Genomic DNA, 17893 nt, shown 5'->3' on the forward strand with positions numbered 1-17893 from the left:
TATACTTTTGTAAAAGGGGGTGCCTCTGACAGGTGAAAATCAACCCTGATAGGTGAACAACTAATACAAGGGTGGGCTAACTGTCTTTAGCCCCTCCTTGAGAGAGTGTGGTTTGATCATGAGATTCAGCCATCACCAGCAATTTGGACAAAGGAATCCATCTCTACCCACACCACTCTGGCTGGTTTTCTCCTTCATGAGCTGGGTCCTCTTAAACTCCAGTGGAGGGAGACAAGGACATGGGCTTATTCCTTCAGGGCAAGAATTTATCTAGACTAGATTCTGCTTATATTTCAAACAGAAGGAAAGTCTCCTAGATAGGTGGGGTCCTGGTAAAAATTGAAGAGCATGGTACCCTGAGAATTAGGCCAATCTCACCAATCAGCCTTGCCCTTCGGTGACTGACGGACTGGCCTACAGAGGCTGGTCCCTGAATGAGGAAATAAAAAGCCTAGATCCTAAATAATAATGGGTTATTAATATGATAGAAAGCAATAATTTCTCTCAGTAAGAGAGTCTGGTTTTGAACTCAGGTCTCCCAGATTTCAAGCACTCTTTCTGCTGTACCACAGAATTTGTTGTAAGATTTCTCTGAATACTGTGGAGCTGGACCTCTACCAACCATGTTCTTATAGGTGGTCAGACAGATCTTTCTGTCAGAGTTGTAGAGAAAATCAGGGGCATGCCAATTAAATACAAGAGAGTCAGTAGCTAATATTTGCCTCATAAAACCCAGGGATGAGACTAGAAGATGGAAACCAATGGTTCCATTTTCCCAAGGATCACACCCTGGTAAAGATATCTGCAAGAGTATTTATGTATAATTTGTAGACAGAGAACCTTGGAGGCAGGAATACTCAGGCTCAAGTTTCACCTCTGACAGATATAGGCTGTGTGACCTTGGGCAAGTCACTTAGCCTCACAGGAAACTCTCTAAAATAGAGGTTCTTAACCTGGGACTCATGAATTATTTTATAAACCATATTTTGATGACTGTATTTCAATATAATTAGTTTCTTCAGTGATCCTAGGGGCAGTGAGGTAGTCCAATGGATAGTATGGGAATTAAGCTCAGGGATACCTATGTTCAAATCCTGTCTTAGACATTTAATAGCTGTGTGACCCTTGGCCAGTCACTCAATGTGCATTTGCCTCCATTTCCTCATATGTAAAATGGGGATGATAATAGCAACTACCTATTGTGAGGATCAAATGATGTAACATCTTTATGATGAAAAATCTTTAAAAGGAATATATAAATGCTAATTATTAGTATACTTTGCATTTTTCAAAACATCATTCTAAGAAGGGATCCAGATTGCCAAAGAGATCCATCACTCACGCACACACATACAGTTTAGAGCTCTGTTCTGGAGCTATATAAGTTGAAGGGAAGGGGATTAAGGAAGGGAATGAGCATGTATTAAGCACTTACTATGTCCCAGGTACATAGAGGCAGCTAGGTATCACAGTGGATAGAGTGCTGGGTCTAGAGTCAGGAAAACTCATCTTTTTGAGTTCAAATCTGACCTCAGACACTTATTGGATGTGTGACCCTGGGCAAGTCACTTAATTCTGTTTGCCTCAGTTTCCTCATTTATAAAATGACCTGGAGAAGGAAATGACAAACCGCTCCAACGTCTTTGCCAAGAAGCCCCAAAATGGCATCACAAAGAGCTGGACATGACTCAACAACAATAACAAAAAATATCAGGCACTTTGTAATTATTTTCTCATTTGATCCTCACAACAACCCCAGGAAGTAGGTGCTATTCCCCATTTTACAGTTGAGGAAACTGAGGCAGACAGAGGTTAAATGACTTGCCCAGGGTCACAGAGGTAGCACATATCTAAGGCTGGATTTAAACTCAAGTCTTCCTGACTCTAGGCCCAGAGTTCAATCCATTGTGCTACCCAGGTCCCTAGCCACAAACAGTTTTAGATCTGCATTGGAAGAAGAGGTTTTCTTTTCATAATTTCGGCAATACCAATGAATCCACAGGCTCAGGTCAATTCTAGTGTTGCCTATAAATACAAAAGGGCCAGATTTTCTAGCATGTTGACCTCAATACAAGCAGAAAAAACTCCATATTAATCTGTGAAGTGGACAGTGGTAAAAATCAAACCGAAACAAAAATAGAAGTAAACCCATTTCAGGCCTAAATTAACTCCTAGCGAGTTCTCTAGTCAGCATGGTGAAAGCAAATCTAGTCATTCTCTTGTTAGGTTTCCTTCTGTATTATCCCTAATTAGGTACACTTACCCACCAAATGGTGAGTTAAAGCAGAAAAACCCTCTCAGAACCATCTTTCTGCTTCTTTTCATCCACACGACCTCTCTTTACCCCTCCCATCCATCTTTTTTCTTTTCCTCTTCTTTAAGATTTATCTAAAGTGTCAGCTTCTGTGTCATTTAAAACAAACAAAACCTATAGAAATATGTCTTAAAAGACAGATGGGAATACTTGGAATGGGAAGCAAATGCTCGATGCTTGTCTGATACCTTTTAAAGCCTTTAATTTACCAGAAAAATAAAAGTCACTCAACACAGTGTGAGGAGTCATCTTTGAAAAGTGATAAGAGGAAGAAAACGCTAGACTTGTCTTTAATGTGAACTTCACAACCAGGTCCATTATCTGCTGGCGGCCAACTTAGCGCAACTTTCTCAGAATGATTCAGGCAATTGCTTGAGGTGCTCTGCTTGGACGTACAAAAAGTCTCTTTTCAGTAGCCTTTAGAAACCTAAACATGGGTCTTATCAGAAAAGATTCCAATTTAAGGCGGTAAAGGTTGGATGTCTGATATGATCCATAGCTTTCTTTTTTGAAAAGGAGACATGATGTTTTACAGTGTTAACAATTTTGAAAGGTTCTGCATTTTCACTGAACAAGAATGTTTTTGTGTGGGAAAAAAATGAGACATCGAAGCATTCTTCGGGGGAAAATGCATAAAAGCTGAGCGGAATTGAAAAGAGGAAAGTTTGCCAATGTAGAGACTGGGGACAGATTGTGCTGACAGGTGTAATTATGGTTGAATAATTGAATCTTTTAAGGAAGATCTAGTGGAGTAAAGCAGCAAAAGTATCTCTCTGGTCAGAACCCATTTCTAATGAGATGCTCAGCGGTCCAGTTGTGAGGGGTACTGCATACAGATTGCCAGTGGACTCCTGAGCCATAGGCACTGTGTTAAGTAGGCTAAATCAACTGTTTTCATTTCAATGAGCTCAAATGAAACCAGTTCAAGGTTTCAAGTATATGACTCTTTTGGTCTTAGATAGATATCCTTTTCTATCCTGGATGCTATTTTGTGGGGTTTTTTAATGTTTTCTTTTGCTACCTGTAAACATCTTTCAGTCCCAGCAATGGGGGCAAAGCTTATCTTTGAGGATACTCTATAAAGGATCTAAGAGATATGGAAGAAGGAGTAGACTTCCTTTTCCAGGGGTTCTCATCCTGGGGACTAAAGACTTCCAAGGAGTATAATATATTATAATAGATTTCAGGGAATCTGTAAACTTAGATGGGAAGAAATTACATTTTTATTTCAAAGTAATTTCTTTCCTATGTAATTCTTTGTATTTTGCATATTTAAAAATAGTATTCAGAGAAGGGGTCCACTGGCTTTACCAAGCTGCCAAAGGAGTCTATGACACACAGAGAAAGGTTAAGAACCCTTGGAGTAGACTTTATGCTAAGGTGGAAAACAAGCAGTAACAGGTGGGATTTACAGAAAGGCAGATTTCTACTGAGTGAACAATAGAGCCCCTGTTTTGTTAGATCAGAAGGACCCATATTTTGTCGCGATATTAAAACAACTCCCCAATAGGTCTACTAACAGCAGCTGTTGCATCATCCCAGCAAGATGCATATTTTACATCAAGGAATTGGAATGTACTCTGGTTAGAGGATGAGCATCTTGTTTCACATTTCCAGCTTTGAAGGAGGCGCCTCCAGTTCAGATAATCAGAGCTTTTACAATCTCTGCTATACAAAATGGAAAACAAATGCAAAATGCTGTGCAAAAATGGAATGGGCTATCTGTTGAAGGAGTAAGTTACCTGTCACTGGAGTATTCAAGCAGAGGATGATGAATGTCAGGAATTCTGAAGAGGAACCTACAGGCAGGGAATAGGACTAGGTGACTTCCAAGGTCTCTTCCAGTTCTGAGAGTTTGAAATGCCAAAGTCGGTATTGATCTTATTGAATCTAAAATACCAAAATTAATGGCTTCATTATTAGCCTTTGAAATCTCTAAGTTTTACTTTGGGTGAGAATATTTCCAGGCATGCCTGTTTTTTCACCTGTTTATAGAACTTTGCAAAAGCTATGGAATACAGAGCAGTTTGGTTTTATTTTTGTGACTGTTCCACTGAAGTCATAAAAGATAATCACCTCGTTCCTGGGTTTGAAATAGAAGCACTCAAAGCCTTTGCCCCATGAGAGCAGAGTTTACTGTAAATATTGCTCTCAGGCTCTCATTCCAAATCAGAGGCTCTTTTTTTTGTCAGCCTTCTGCCCCACTGAGAGACCATGCCATGAGGAGGGAAGGTGAGGGCTGGTGAAATGCAGTGGCAGCATTTCTACTTACAGTAAGATGAAGTTCATCTTTATTCCCCCATTTACAATTCTCTGGGGGGCACATGGCTCTGGGCCCTTACACTCAATTGAAAGTACACGGCTAGCTCTGTGGCTTTGCATAATTTTTAAGCCTCCCAAATAGACAGTCTCTCTCAAGGAGTAATAAAAAAGGAATTAATTGTTCTCCCTATGTATTGGTGAATCAGTTCTTTATACTATTGCAATTAGAGTTTTCTACCTGCCCCAAAAGGGATCTAGCATAGGTAATAGTTTTCTGATACATGAAATCTTAACTTTAAATCCACATGATATAGCTCTTTCCTACTGTGGTAATTTGACGCAGTGGAAATCAATCACCCAGCAAACATTTCTCAAGTACATGTGCCAGGAACTGAGCTAATGCATTAGATAGATAGATGCTCATTGTTCAGTCGTTTTAGTCTTTTTTTGACACTTTGTGACCCTATTTGGGGTTTTCTTGGTGAAGATACTGCAGTGATTTGCCATTTCCTTATCCAGCTCATTTTACAGATGAAGAAACTGAGACGAACAGGGTTAAGTGACTTGCCCAGAGTCACAGAGCTAGGAAGTGTCTGAGGTCAGATTTGAGCTCAGAAAATGAGTCTTCCTGATTTCAGGCAGGTACTCTATCCACTGTGCCACCTAGTTGTCTGGATAGCTGGATAAAAGCATCTATTTAATATTTGCTTCATGGTAGCATTGTACTAAGCAAGCAAAACCTAATACAACAACAACAAATACAGTTCCTACCCTTACTGAGTTTATTTCTGACGGGGGTAAGACAAAAGGGCACTTGAAGAGGGGGTGACGATTAGAGTTTCAGTGGAAGGGCAAGGTTGCTGATAAAAAGATGGAGAAGTCCAGAGAGTACAAGTTGAATTAAGAGTGAAGTGAACATGGCCTGATTTACAAATCAGTTTTTTATAAGGGAGTTGCACTAAATGTAATTTAAAAAAATTTATTAAGCACCTACTATGCACAACAAAGTCTCTTTAGTCCCTAAAGTTTTTCAAGCAATGTTTTAGGGCTGCAAGTTATGGAATCCTATGTTTTCTGAAGAGTTACAGTGGGAGATCATCCTAAGCGCCATGGAGAAAGACGAGGAGATCATTTGCTCAAATCAGTGCCCCAAGACCTTGCCATCCACTTTGCTGCTGAACCCTTAGGAGTTCTGGGCTTTTCTGTCTGTCCTGCAGCTGAAGTCTCATTAATATGCTCTCTCCTTTAATTAATGTCATTCCTTGAGAGTAGGGACTGCCTTGCTTTTTGTATTTGTATTTCTAGCACTTAACTGAGTGTTTAGAATATACTAAATGCACAATAAATGCCTTTTTCATTTACTCATTTATTTAATATTATCTATCGTAGTTCTCTTATTTCCCAGAATACCCTAGCAGGAGAAGTCTGGTATAGCTTGTTGTCATATAACTACCTTTAATGTGTGGAATCACAACCAAGGTGACAGCATCATATCCCCTTAGAACAGGTGTGGCACAGTGCCTAGAACCCTGGGCCAGGAGTCAAGAAGACTTATCATCTTGAGCTCAAATCTAAACTCATACACTTATTAGTTGTATGAACCTGGGCAAGTCATTTAGCCCTGTTTGCCTTTGTTTCTTCATCTGTAAAATGAGGAGAAGGAAATGGCAAATCACTTCAGTATCTTTGCCAAGAAAGTCCCAAATGGGGTCACAAAGAGTTGGACATGACTGAAAACTGCCTGAAAAGTGAATAGGTATAGTTAAAGGGTATCTCCTTCTGGCATATGCATCATTCTCTTGCTTAAACTAACCTGGCACATTTCAGGCATGACTGAGTCTGAGTCTGCGATGAGGTCCTTCTTCATTGGTTTCTATTTTTCCAAACCAAAATGGTGGAAATCAATTTGAGCGTTCTAAGGTATAGACTTTGGGAAACTGTCTGTACAATAGTCATTGTGTAAAGGCAAAACTATTTCTCAAGGAACCTCAGTGTTGAACAGGACTTCTAGTCTAAATCAATAGACAAAGCATTTATTAAGCACCTAGGATGTACTAGGCAGTATTCTAGGCACTGTGGATTCAAAGACAAAAATAAAACTGTCCTTGCCCGTAGGAAACTTACATTCTATTGTGGAGACAACATCTGCATATATAAGTGTTCTCAGGCAAAATGAATACAAGCTAGTTTGGGGAGGAAGAGCACTGGCAAATGAGAGAAGCAGGAAAGGTTTCGTGAAGAAGGTGGTACTTGAACTGAGTCTAGAAAGGAGTGAAGGATCTTAAAAGATATATGACTTTGAAAGCTGCGTAGTGGGTGAATTGGAAGAGAGAGAGATTTGAGTTGGGGAAACTAGTTAGGGGGCTATTGCAATGAGGGGGAAGGGAACAAGTATTTATATGACACCTACTATATGTTAGGCACTGTTAGCACATAGTAAGTATTTAATACAAGTTTATTTATTGACTATTGACTTCTTACAAATGTTACAGCCTAACAACAACTGTGCGAGGTGATACGATTATCCCCGTTTTACAGTTAAGGAAACTGAGGCAGACAGAGGTTAAATGCCTTGCCCAGGGTCACACAGCTATGGAGTAAGGCTGAATTTGAGTTCAGGTCTTCTTGACTCTAGGCCAAGTGGTATATCTATTGCACTATCTAGCTCCCTCATGGTTTTAACTACTATACTTGTGACAGCCACCACCTTTGTTTAGGCCCTCATCACCTCTTGTTAAACTACGCAAGAGATGGTGTGGAAGCAGAGGTAGCAACATTTATCAACTGACTAGGTATGTGGAGTGAAGGGAGTGAGGAATTGAGGATGGTGGGGCCCCCAACAAAACTAAGAATATTTGAATAATAGTTTATACAAAATATTTGAAAAATAATTTGAAAGAGGGGCTGGTTTGGTGAAAAATTGAGATATCTGTGTCACAGCTGGTTTGAAATGACCAATGATTCAACTCATACCTGAAGCCATAGCTGTGACGGCCCCAGCTTCTGACTGAATACCTCTAGTGATGGAGAACTAGCTGCTTCCTGAGGCAGCCTAATTCCATTTTGGTTTTTTAACCATTAGGAATTTTTTTTTTGTCATCAAGCAGAAATCTGACTGTAATTTCCACCCATTATTCCCAACTGCCCACAGGGGCCAAGAAGAAGCAGCTTATTCCCTTTTCCTCATGGCATCCTTTGCCAGATTATAATCCTCTTTTCCAGATTATAATCCTCAGTCCCTTAAAGTGATCTTCAATGTGGTAAGACATGAAGAGTGATTCTTAACTTGAGGTCTGGGGTTTTTCCTTATTTGTTAATATTTTGATAACTATATTTCAAAATAATGTTTCCTTTGTAATCCTATATATTTTATTTTAGACATTTAAAAACATGATTCTGAGAAGGAATCTAAAGATTTTACCAGACTGCCAAAAGATCCCTGTTGGATCTTCACTGTTCTGCTTGTCTTTTTATGGATGTTCTTCCTAAAATGTGGCACCCAGCCCTGAGCTGCTCACTCTCTGGTCCTTGACATTCTCCTTCTCTTAATACAACCTAAGATTGCATCCATTTTTTTTTAGTTCCCCTGTCTCACTGATTGCTTGTATGAATCTTTCTCTATAGTAGTCTTTTTTTTGGTTCTGATTCTGATGTTTTTTTGAAAGAAACTCCTCGATAAGAAACAACTTTCACCAATGCAAATCAACAATTACAGTTATCCTTTCCACATTGTGATTTTCCCCATCGTTGTTTGGCAAAAGAAATTAAGTGAGAATTTTGGGGTTGTTTTGTGGAAGCTACAGACAACACAGAAAGGCCAGCAGATGACACAGAAAAAGTTTGGAAACACAGAAATACATAAAATATGTGTAAAGCATTACATAATATCAATATTATAATATTGTATTACATAGATATTATAATATTGTGTGATAGAAATATTGCATATAAATATTATATTATGTGATATCAATATTATAATATTGTATAATACCAACATTATAATATTGTGTGATATCAATATTATAATATTATATATCAATATTATAAAGTACAATACAATTATACATTTAAAAGTTATATTATGAAGTGCAATGATAAATACAAGAAAACATTGCATAATATCAGTTTTATCTTTTAATACCATAATAATTCAGATTTTTTCTCTGGTATGGAGGGCCAACATTTTTATGCAGATTTTCCAGATTGTGGGGGTGCTGAGTCTCTAACTCCTGCGATGTGGAAGGGATAACTGTATAGTCAAAGGGTCTTACTTAAAGGTAAGAGATTAAGTGATTTGCCTAGGGTCCCATGACATGTGTTACTTGAAGGATTTGAACCTAGGTTTCCCAGTCTCTGAGGCAAGCTCTCTCTCCACTGCATCAAGGTGCCTTTTGTCCTGTCATTTCCTATATTATTAATGCCATACCTCTTATAGGGCAATTGGCAGTTCTCTGAATGGGATAAAGTTTCTCAGTGCTATAATATCTGTAACATTTCTTTGTATTCTTTCTTTTCAGAGACACATGTCATGAACTCCTGGGACACGTTCCCCTTCTGGCTGATCCTAAGTTTGCTCAGTTCTCACAAGAAATAGGCCTGGCCTCCCTGGGAGCCTCTGATGAAGATGTTCAGAAACTTGCCACGGTGAGTCTTCTGTATTTTCATGTCAGACTTTGAAAAAAAAGATCTTCCTGTTCATCCAAGGTTACTAATGGGAAAAAAAGAGATTTTTACAATTATTAAAGGTGAAAGCAAAACTACATTTTGAAGATGAGTAGGTGGCATTGAGAGGCTAGATAGATGATGTAATGGTGCATTCTGAGCCATTGTTAGCTCTTCCAGGAAGAAAGATCCTATTTCAAGGAGATGACATTTATATTTTCAAATAATAATAAATATTTCTTGAAATAATTATTTCCTTCCATGTTTTTGATTTTCAGTTTTAGTTTATATGCTTCATGTTTTATTTCCTTGGCCTGTAACAGTTTAGATATGTTTATACTTAATATTCATTTGACCGGTTCTGTTCACCTGCTGAATGAATTAATCACCTTACAGACTGTACTGTTTTGAGCACGATCTATATTATGATGTTCAGACATGGCCTTTTATCATACTCTTGGATCAATATTTACTTTTTTTTTGAGGGGGGTTAGGACTTGTGATTTCATTCATGTAGGGAACTCCCAGTGTGGAAACTTTCTCCACTGAGGGAAATAGACCAACTTATATTCTTGAGAATTGCTTGGAGTCCAAAGACTTGTTCATAATCAATCAGTCAATCAATCAATCAGTCAACATTTGGTAAATGCCTACTATGTGCCAGGCACTTGTAAAATTCTGGGGATACAAAAAGAGGCAAAAAACAGTTTCTGTCCTCAACGAGTTCCACAATCTAATGGGAGAGAAAATTTACAAATATATGCCAAACAAACTATATCCAGGATCAACCAGAAATAATTAAGAGAGGGAAGACACTAGAATTATAAAAGGTTGGACATAGCTACACACCTATTAAGGGTCAAAGGCAGGAATTGAACCTGTGTCTTTCTTACTCTAGTATCCTATGGCACATTGCCTTTTTTTTCATTCTGGTATTTATAGAGCTTCCAATATTGGATGCTGGAACTGAAGGTTGAGAGGTCATGTAGTAAGGAAAGAGGTATAATCAGAAGACTTGGATTTTAATTCTACCTCTGATATCTGCTATTTGTGTGATCTTGGGCAAGGTATTTAATTGTCCTGGGCTTTAGCTTCCTCATTTGTACATAGCCCTTGTGACACCCTATTAAAACACATGGCAAACTCACCCCAGGTTCAAAGTCCTTTGTTGGTCTATACCTGCTTAACATGTTAGCTAGCTCGAGAGCTTCCATTAATGGGTCTTCTTTTCCTCTAGCAAGACAGAAGACAAAATTAGTTCCAAGGGAAGACATTTAAAGAAATAGTATAGTAAGAAGATTTACAATAACACACTCCTCCAATAGACATTGGGTGCATATGTGTATACCATTAATGGAGAGAGTGATCAGTCATAGCTCGGAATTACATGTGGGCCTTATTTTTTAATGGGTGCTGTGGAGTTTCTCCTGGACCTACAATTATCGACTTGCTGGGTCTTCAGTAGGCTAGACGAAGGGGTGGGGAAACTGTGGATTTGTTCTGGGAAGTTTGGACCTTTGAGGGCCTATAGGGTCACATGTGGCCTCCAGGCCACAGGTTCTCCAACCCTGTGAGGTGCCCAGAATCTGCCCAGATATAGGCATATTTATAATTTTTAGCTATTTTAATTATAATTGTATAATTATAATTTTAGTTATGTTTAGGTTTTCTTCTTAGTTGTAATTTTTATGCATCACACGTAACTAATACAGGCTAGAAATAAGTCTATCCTTTTCAGTCCCTATATCAGAATCAGAGATCAAAGCTGTTTGTTAAGTATGGCTACCTTCCTGTGATTAGTCACTCATATGACCCAAGATCATCCCTGGTTTAGGTTGTTGTTCAGTCATTTCCAGTTGTTCCCAACTATTAGTGATCCCTTTGGGGGTTGTCTTAGCAAAGATACTACTGAGATAGTTTGCCATTTCCTTCTCCAGCTCATTTTACAAATGAAGAAACTAAGGCAAACAGGTTTAAGTGACTTGCCCAGGGTCACACAGCTAGTAAATGTCTGAGGTGACATTTGAATGTGGGACAATGAGTCTTCCTAATGGCACATCCAACTCTCTATCCATTGTACCACCTAGCTTCCCTGGTGACCTCAAGGTCATCTCTGGTATAAGTACAAGCTTGGACTAAAGGTAGTTCAGGGAAGCAAGGTCAGTGTTCTCTATGTACTTTGTCCTCATTCTTGTCTTTATTATGTATTTCTATTCCCCCATTAGATTATAAGATTTAAAGTCAGGGATTATTTTCTGCCTTTCTTTGTATTCCCTGGTGCTTAATAAATACTTATTGACTGGCGTATCTATCAAAAAGCAAAGTCTAACTGCTTTGGTGCTATATTTTCACCCCAGTCTCCCTACGTGTAAAATGAAGGAGTTGGACCACAAATTCTCTACTTCCAGGGACCAATGGTCCTTTGAAAGTTCTGAGTGTTCTAAGTGTGGAGAATGGTAATGTTCAGGAACCATAAATAACTTAGGGAGGAACTAGGATGGAAAATGGTGATTGGGGCAATAGGGTTGGAACTTTGTGATTGTGTTAGATAGTAGTAAGAAATAAGAAAAAGATTTAGACTTGTAGTACACTATACTTAAAAATATATCTATTCCTAACAGATGAAATTTGTATTGGGTCAACTAAAGCTCCTTTTCCTTATTTTCCCAGTATTCAATGACTCCTCCTGCCCCCAATTCAATTTCTAGTTCTCATTAACTTTAACATTTCAATTCCCTTCAATTTTGTAGACTACCTGGTTTGCTGGTTCTTCTTGCTTTGAAAAATATTTTGCAGACGAAGAGAAACTAAGAAAGATCTCAAGTGATATTTGGAGCATAGAGGGGTGGTGACACATTTCCTATTAGCTACCACTATAAGGAGTTAGGAAGACTTTTTCTGAGATGACATCAGAGCTACTTTTGACTTCCAGCTCAACATCCTGTCTCTCAGTTAAAGAACACAGTGAGCAGAATTATGCCAGGAAAATCTCTGAGAGAGAAAATGTGCTAAGACTCTAGCTAGGCAGCTTCAAGTAAATATGGAAACAAATGAGCTGACAAATAACTTGCATATTAACGAGCCCTAAGCAACATGCCAGAGCAAGAAAACCATTAAGATGACCCATTTCCAGACACAGAGAGATTAACAACCAAAGCATGGCTGGGAGGGGTCGAAAATGCCTATGGAAGGAAAAGAAATGGACCTTTTAGGAATTCATACCAGAAATGAAGGCATCATTAATGGACTTCCTGAACTTTATTTCCATTAAGTAACATGCCAGAGGAAGAAATAAATAGCATAGACCCAGGAAGAAAACTGATAGAATAAAAACCCTAGAAAGTACTGATTATTTAGAATGATGAGACAGACAATATTATTCTTGGGACCAGGTGAGATTTATAGTATTAATGATGATATTTCTGGAAGACTTGTTTTTCCTCTTTGAGAAAATTTGAGTATTTAGGCAGAAAGGAGTTAAACAAACCCAGAGAAGGCAGACATTTCATAACTATTTTGGATATGCCGTCAACAAATCTGTCCAAGGAAAGAAAGAAGTAATTGCCCCAAGGGACCAAGTGATACCAGAAGACTTTCATTGTTTTGTCCAATGTTCTACTTGAACTTCTAGATCTTTCTCCTTCACTACCACTCGATTGCCAGGAGCTATTATAGATCTTTGCCATATTTCTGCATGATATTTATTTTAACATTTTAATAACGCTTTGGTTGGGGAATGAAGCAATTTCTGCTGTTTTATTTGGGTCCTGGTTTCCATGCCCAGAAAACTATTTAAATGAAACACTTTCGTATCTGGGGAAATTGATGATGATGTCTTGACTCATTGTTATTAATGTAAATAATTTGCCCTCTGGTGCATAATGAATAAGACTCCGGTTGTGGCTGTTCTGCTGTTTCCATACTAATCATCAGCTGTCTGGGTCTATGCATTAGTAATGTACAAATATAGTCCCCAAAACAAGGGTGAAGGTAGGCTAGAGATCATTATCAAGAAGAGCATCTTTGTTTAGCTTCCTTCCATGGACAGATCAAATATTTTCTCCTTCACAAGGCCTTCCCAGAGCTGGCCAATTGTTAGTACCCTCTCTCTTTTGACTTCCTTTATTTTATATTATTTTGTCTGAACATCATATTTACTTATTCATGTTCGTCTTGATTCTCTCTTCATTCTCTAGTCTAACATGAGATCTGGAGGGAGGTGAGCGTTTCATCTTTGTTTTTGTATCTCCAATGACTACCAATGTTCCACAAATAGGATATGGAATTTACTATGTACATAGTCGTAAAACGATGGCACTTTCATTGTAGGTTTGTTCAGCTGAAGAGAGAACTTGGTTGAGGGTTCTTGGTGACTTACTTTCTAGTGAGTGAATTCTTTTTTTTTTTTTTTTGGAGGGGAGAAGGCAAGGCAGTCCAGGTTAAGTGACTTGCCCAAGGTCACACAGCTAGTACATGTCAAGTGTCTGAGGCTGAATTTGAACTCAGGTCCTCCTTGACTCCAGGACCAGTGCTCTATTCACTGCACTACCTAGCTGCCCCACAGTGAATTCTTTATTAATATTTTTCATGAGATAGAATGACTCAAGCAACTCAGTATAGATGGGGATTTTGTGGTGGGAAGCAGGAGATTGAGTTCTGGAAGTATTGCCTGTTATAGCTTTTTTTTGCATGATGGTCAGTTTCCCAAATGCTTATGCAAATTGACACCTTTGCTTTGTGGGCACCATGGTTGTTGAGTTCATCATCTAGTAGTTCTTGATGAGTACACTGTTATGCTCAGTGGCATTTTGCTATTTGTATTGTACATTGTCATAGGCACAGGATACATGAATAGAAATTTGCTGATTAGATGAATTTAGTAACTTACTCCTGGAAATATGCTGATTTCCCCCCAGATTTAAGTAAATTTAAGGGGGCTGCTTTCCTAAACCATGTAAGTATCTTGTGATACAGATGGCATCAATTCAGTTCATTCATTTCTCCCCTCATAAAGGCATTTGAAACAGACAAAGCTGTATATCATCTTTAGGAGAAGGCAATCAGCATGAATACACCACAGATGTTTCACAAACTGATTAAATCAGCCTGTGGCCCAGTTGGAATTTTTTATATATGGAAAATCATTCATCCAGGTTTTTTTTATTTTATTTTCTGGTTTGCTTTTTTTCCGTAAGAAATTGAGATTCCAACTCATCTGGAATTCCCAATTTTTTGGTGGATAGGAAAGATGGAAACAGAGGGCTGGAGTCATAGTCAACAAGTTTGAGGAATGAGAGATTTGTTGCATGTCCAGATTTGTTCCAGGGTCTTTGAGAAAGTGGAATTATTAATAGTCTTAGGAACTATTAGGAACCAAACAACAGCTAACATTGTAGTAGGAAAGCGTGATTAGGAAATTCTTGAAATGTAATCATGCCTGGATTTCTGTTTTCAAGGCTAATCATTTGTATATTTATTTATTTTTATAATTAAAATTTTTTGTTGTTGTTGAATTTTGAGTTCTGACTTGTCTCCATCCTTCCCTCCCAACTCTGCATTAGAGAAGGTCAACATCTGATATAAACTTATATGTGAAATCATATCTTTTGTATATTTAAGTAAGAAATTCTGCCTTATTTAAAACTATCAGTGTCCATGAATAAATTAAAATATGTTTGAATTTCCTGAATGGGTGAATTTCAAAGCTTTTATTTAACATTAGGGACCCAGGCTTAGTTAGTACTTTCGTGTGCTGAGAATGCTAATCAACTCTAAATCTGAAGCAACAATTATAATTTGAAAGGGAAGAATCAACGTAAAGGTAACCCAAGACATTAGCAAGTTTTAATAGTTACATGTCCTTGCCTTCACCTTTCTTGGTCAGGAGTTAGAAATTTTAGAATGACAAAAGTGCCTACTCAGCTACAGTTCTGAGCATGGGTGATCATTTTTGGTAGCTCAACAGAGAACGTGCAATAAGTCCCAGGCTTAATCACTCAATGCTAGTGCTTTTAAACTGTTTCAGATATTTGGAACATTAGATGCAAAGTGGACAAAGTGCTGAAAGGAGCTCTCCTACAGTTTTAACAGAGATGTTTGGGCAGCTGATCAGATGTATGATTTCTATGAGTAACAGTTAAAAGTTAATGCAATGCATCTCAATTCATTGCTTTCATTTTAATGACTTCTGTGAATAAAGAAAAGAGGTATCCTACAAAGAGTATTTTTTTCTTTTTAACCACATAATTTTTTCCCTTCTCCTTTCATTTCCATTCCCTTGCTTGCATGGATTATCAGTACTCTTCTTTCCTATGTGGTCCCAGAACTCATTTTCCTAACCTCTCTGACTGCAATTCTCTTTTGTTAGCACTGATGCTGTTAAGGGAGGACTTAAGGCAACATTACTTTCTGTATATTCAGCCTCCGATATTTGGTTTTGCCATTACTGGGTATTTGTTGCCTGCTGAACTATGATGATGATGACACCGTTTTTTGAAATTTCAAAGAAATTCTAATTTCAGGCTATTTTTGGAAACAGGCACATTTTCAATCTGCAACAGTTGTCTGTTTTTGCAATTCAAATCTTTCTTTATATTTTATGTCTGTAGCCAAAGGCTTCAGGGAGAAGTCACATAAAGGTAGATGCAAAAATTTAGATATTTGACAACTTAAAACTATAGCCACTTGGATAACCATCTATCTTGATGGCTTTGCCTATGTACAAAAGCCCTTTCCAGTTTACCCCTAAGACCCTCGCAACTAAGAGGAACATCATCGTTGTGGTTTGCTCTAGGCCTCTGATTTCATCTATGTAGATCTGTTGTATAAATGTCCTTTGCTGATGCAGATTGACAACTTGTCTGGAGCTTACAGTCCTGGAGAACTTCTGCGGGGTAGGGAGAGGGGCCATCTGAGAAGCTGAGGGACACAAGTCCATGGTCACAAAGAGAATGTGTCAAGGGTGGAATTTGAACCTGCTCCTTCCTTACTACAAGGCTGGTACTCTGTTAATTATTCATACTTTCTTTCCAGGGCCACACAGAATGAGAGAATCTTAGAGTTGAATATGACCCCAGAACTCAGCTAGTTGGACCTCAGAAAAGTACAGCTCAAACTAGACCACATTTATTTACCCAGTTTAAACAGGGTGCAATTTTTAATGTAGCCCTGGTTATAACCAAGAACTATTTTTACCCATAGGACAGATGGGTGGTGCTGTGGATAGAGGGTGGAGTCAGGAAGACTCATCTTTGTGAGTTCAAATCCAGTATCAGATGCTTACTAGCTGTGTGACCCTAAGCAAGTCAGTTCACTTTCTTTACTCCAGTTTCCTCATCTGTAAAATGAGTTGGAGAAGGAAATGGCAAACCACTCTAGTATGGTTCCAAAGGGGTCACATAGAGTCAGAAATGACTGAACATTTTACCTATGTGCATGTGGATGGATCAGCTTAAAGGATAGGTATTATATCATTCTTGAGGGATGAAGACAGTCCTATCAGGTTGAATAGAATTTCAAAGTAATGGAGAGTAGAGAGTATGCGTGTGTTTGTGTGTGTATGGACTGTGTGGAGGGGGAAGATTTAAGGGTTGTGCTTTAAAGTTAATACTTATACTCTTGGAAATGAGAAGAAGAAGCATTTACATGGTGCCTACTGTGTGCCAGGCACTGTTTCTAAACACTTATTCTAACTTGATCCTCACAACAACCCTGGGGGTTGGTACTATGATTATCCCCATTTTACAGTTGAGAAAACTGAGATCGACTGAGAATAAGTGACTTTCCCTGGGTCACACAGCTAGTAAATATCTGAAGTCATATTTGAACTCAGGACTTCATATGACTTCAAAGTCCAGTGTTCTACACATTTGCCACCAGCTGCCTTTTTAGATGAAGAATGATTCACTTGACAAAGCTGGGGAGAGCTATCAGGTCCCCAGAGGGGCCACATCAAAGCTGCTGTGTTCTAGTGCAAAAAGAACTGGGCTGGGAGGCAGCTGACTATGTGATGTTATAAAAGAAGTTACATTCCTCCTTCGTAAACTTTATCCCGTCTACCTCACGAAGGTGACTGTGAAAAACCACACAGATGTCAAGTGCTTTAAAAGTAGAATAAAGTGACATACACATGTGAAGCATTATTGAATGGGGCCAGAGGGTCTGAGATCTTGAACAAGATCTTGAATCTTGGGATTTGTCTAGTCTGAAACCTTTATTTAACAGACAAGGAAATTGATGCTCAAGGGAGGTCAATTGACTTTTAGGATCATAGACTGAGAACTAGAAGTGATCTCAGAGGTTTTGTATTCTAGCCTACTCATTTCAAAAATGAGAAAATTGATGTCCAGAGAGGCCTAGTGACTTGCAAAAGCTACCCAGTTAAAAATGGCACAGCCAGAATTTTTTTATTCAGATTTTCTTACTTCATAGCCAGTGTTCTTTCCACTCTATCTTGCTTTTCTATTACCTGAATGATTTCTTACAATAAAAAATCCTAGGCATGCTACATGACCCTGAAAAACTTTTTATTTGTGAAATAATTAATTTAAACTTCTGAAGCCTGTGGTCCTGCACATTGAGCTGTCATCTTCCTAGGATGATCAAAATCTTGACACTGAGATTTTCTATTTTTCAAAGAAAGTTAGACACATC

General features: G+C 38.4%; 1 protein-coding gene across 1 annotated transcript in view; it reads left to right on the forward strand.

Moving 5' to 3' along the window:
- The window catches only part of TPH2 (tryptophan hydroxylase 2), a 141686-nt gene that overhangs the window by 63641 nt on the left and 60152 nt on the right, over window positions 1-17893 (forward strand). The window contains exon 8 of the mRNA XM_072650422.1: window positions 9097-9223. Coding sequence (XP_072506523.1) covers window positions 9097-9223 — 127 coding nt within the window. The remainder of the gene's footprint in view (window positions 1-9096; window positions 9224-17893) is intronic.

The sequence above is a fragment of the Notamacropus eugenii genome, chromosome 3, assembly GCF_028372415.1.
Source record: "Notamacropus eugenii isolate mMacEug1 chromosome 3, mMacEug1.pri_v2, whole genome shotgun sequence".
Taxonomy (NCBI): Eukaryota; Metazoa; Chordata; class Mammalia; order Diprotodontia; family Macropodidae; genus Notamacropus; species Notamacropus eugenii.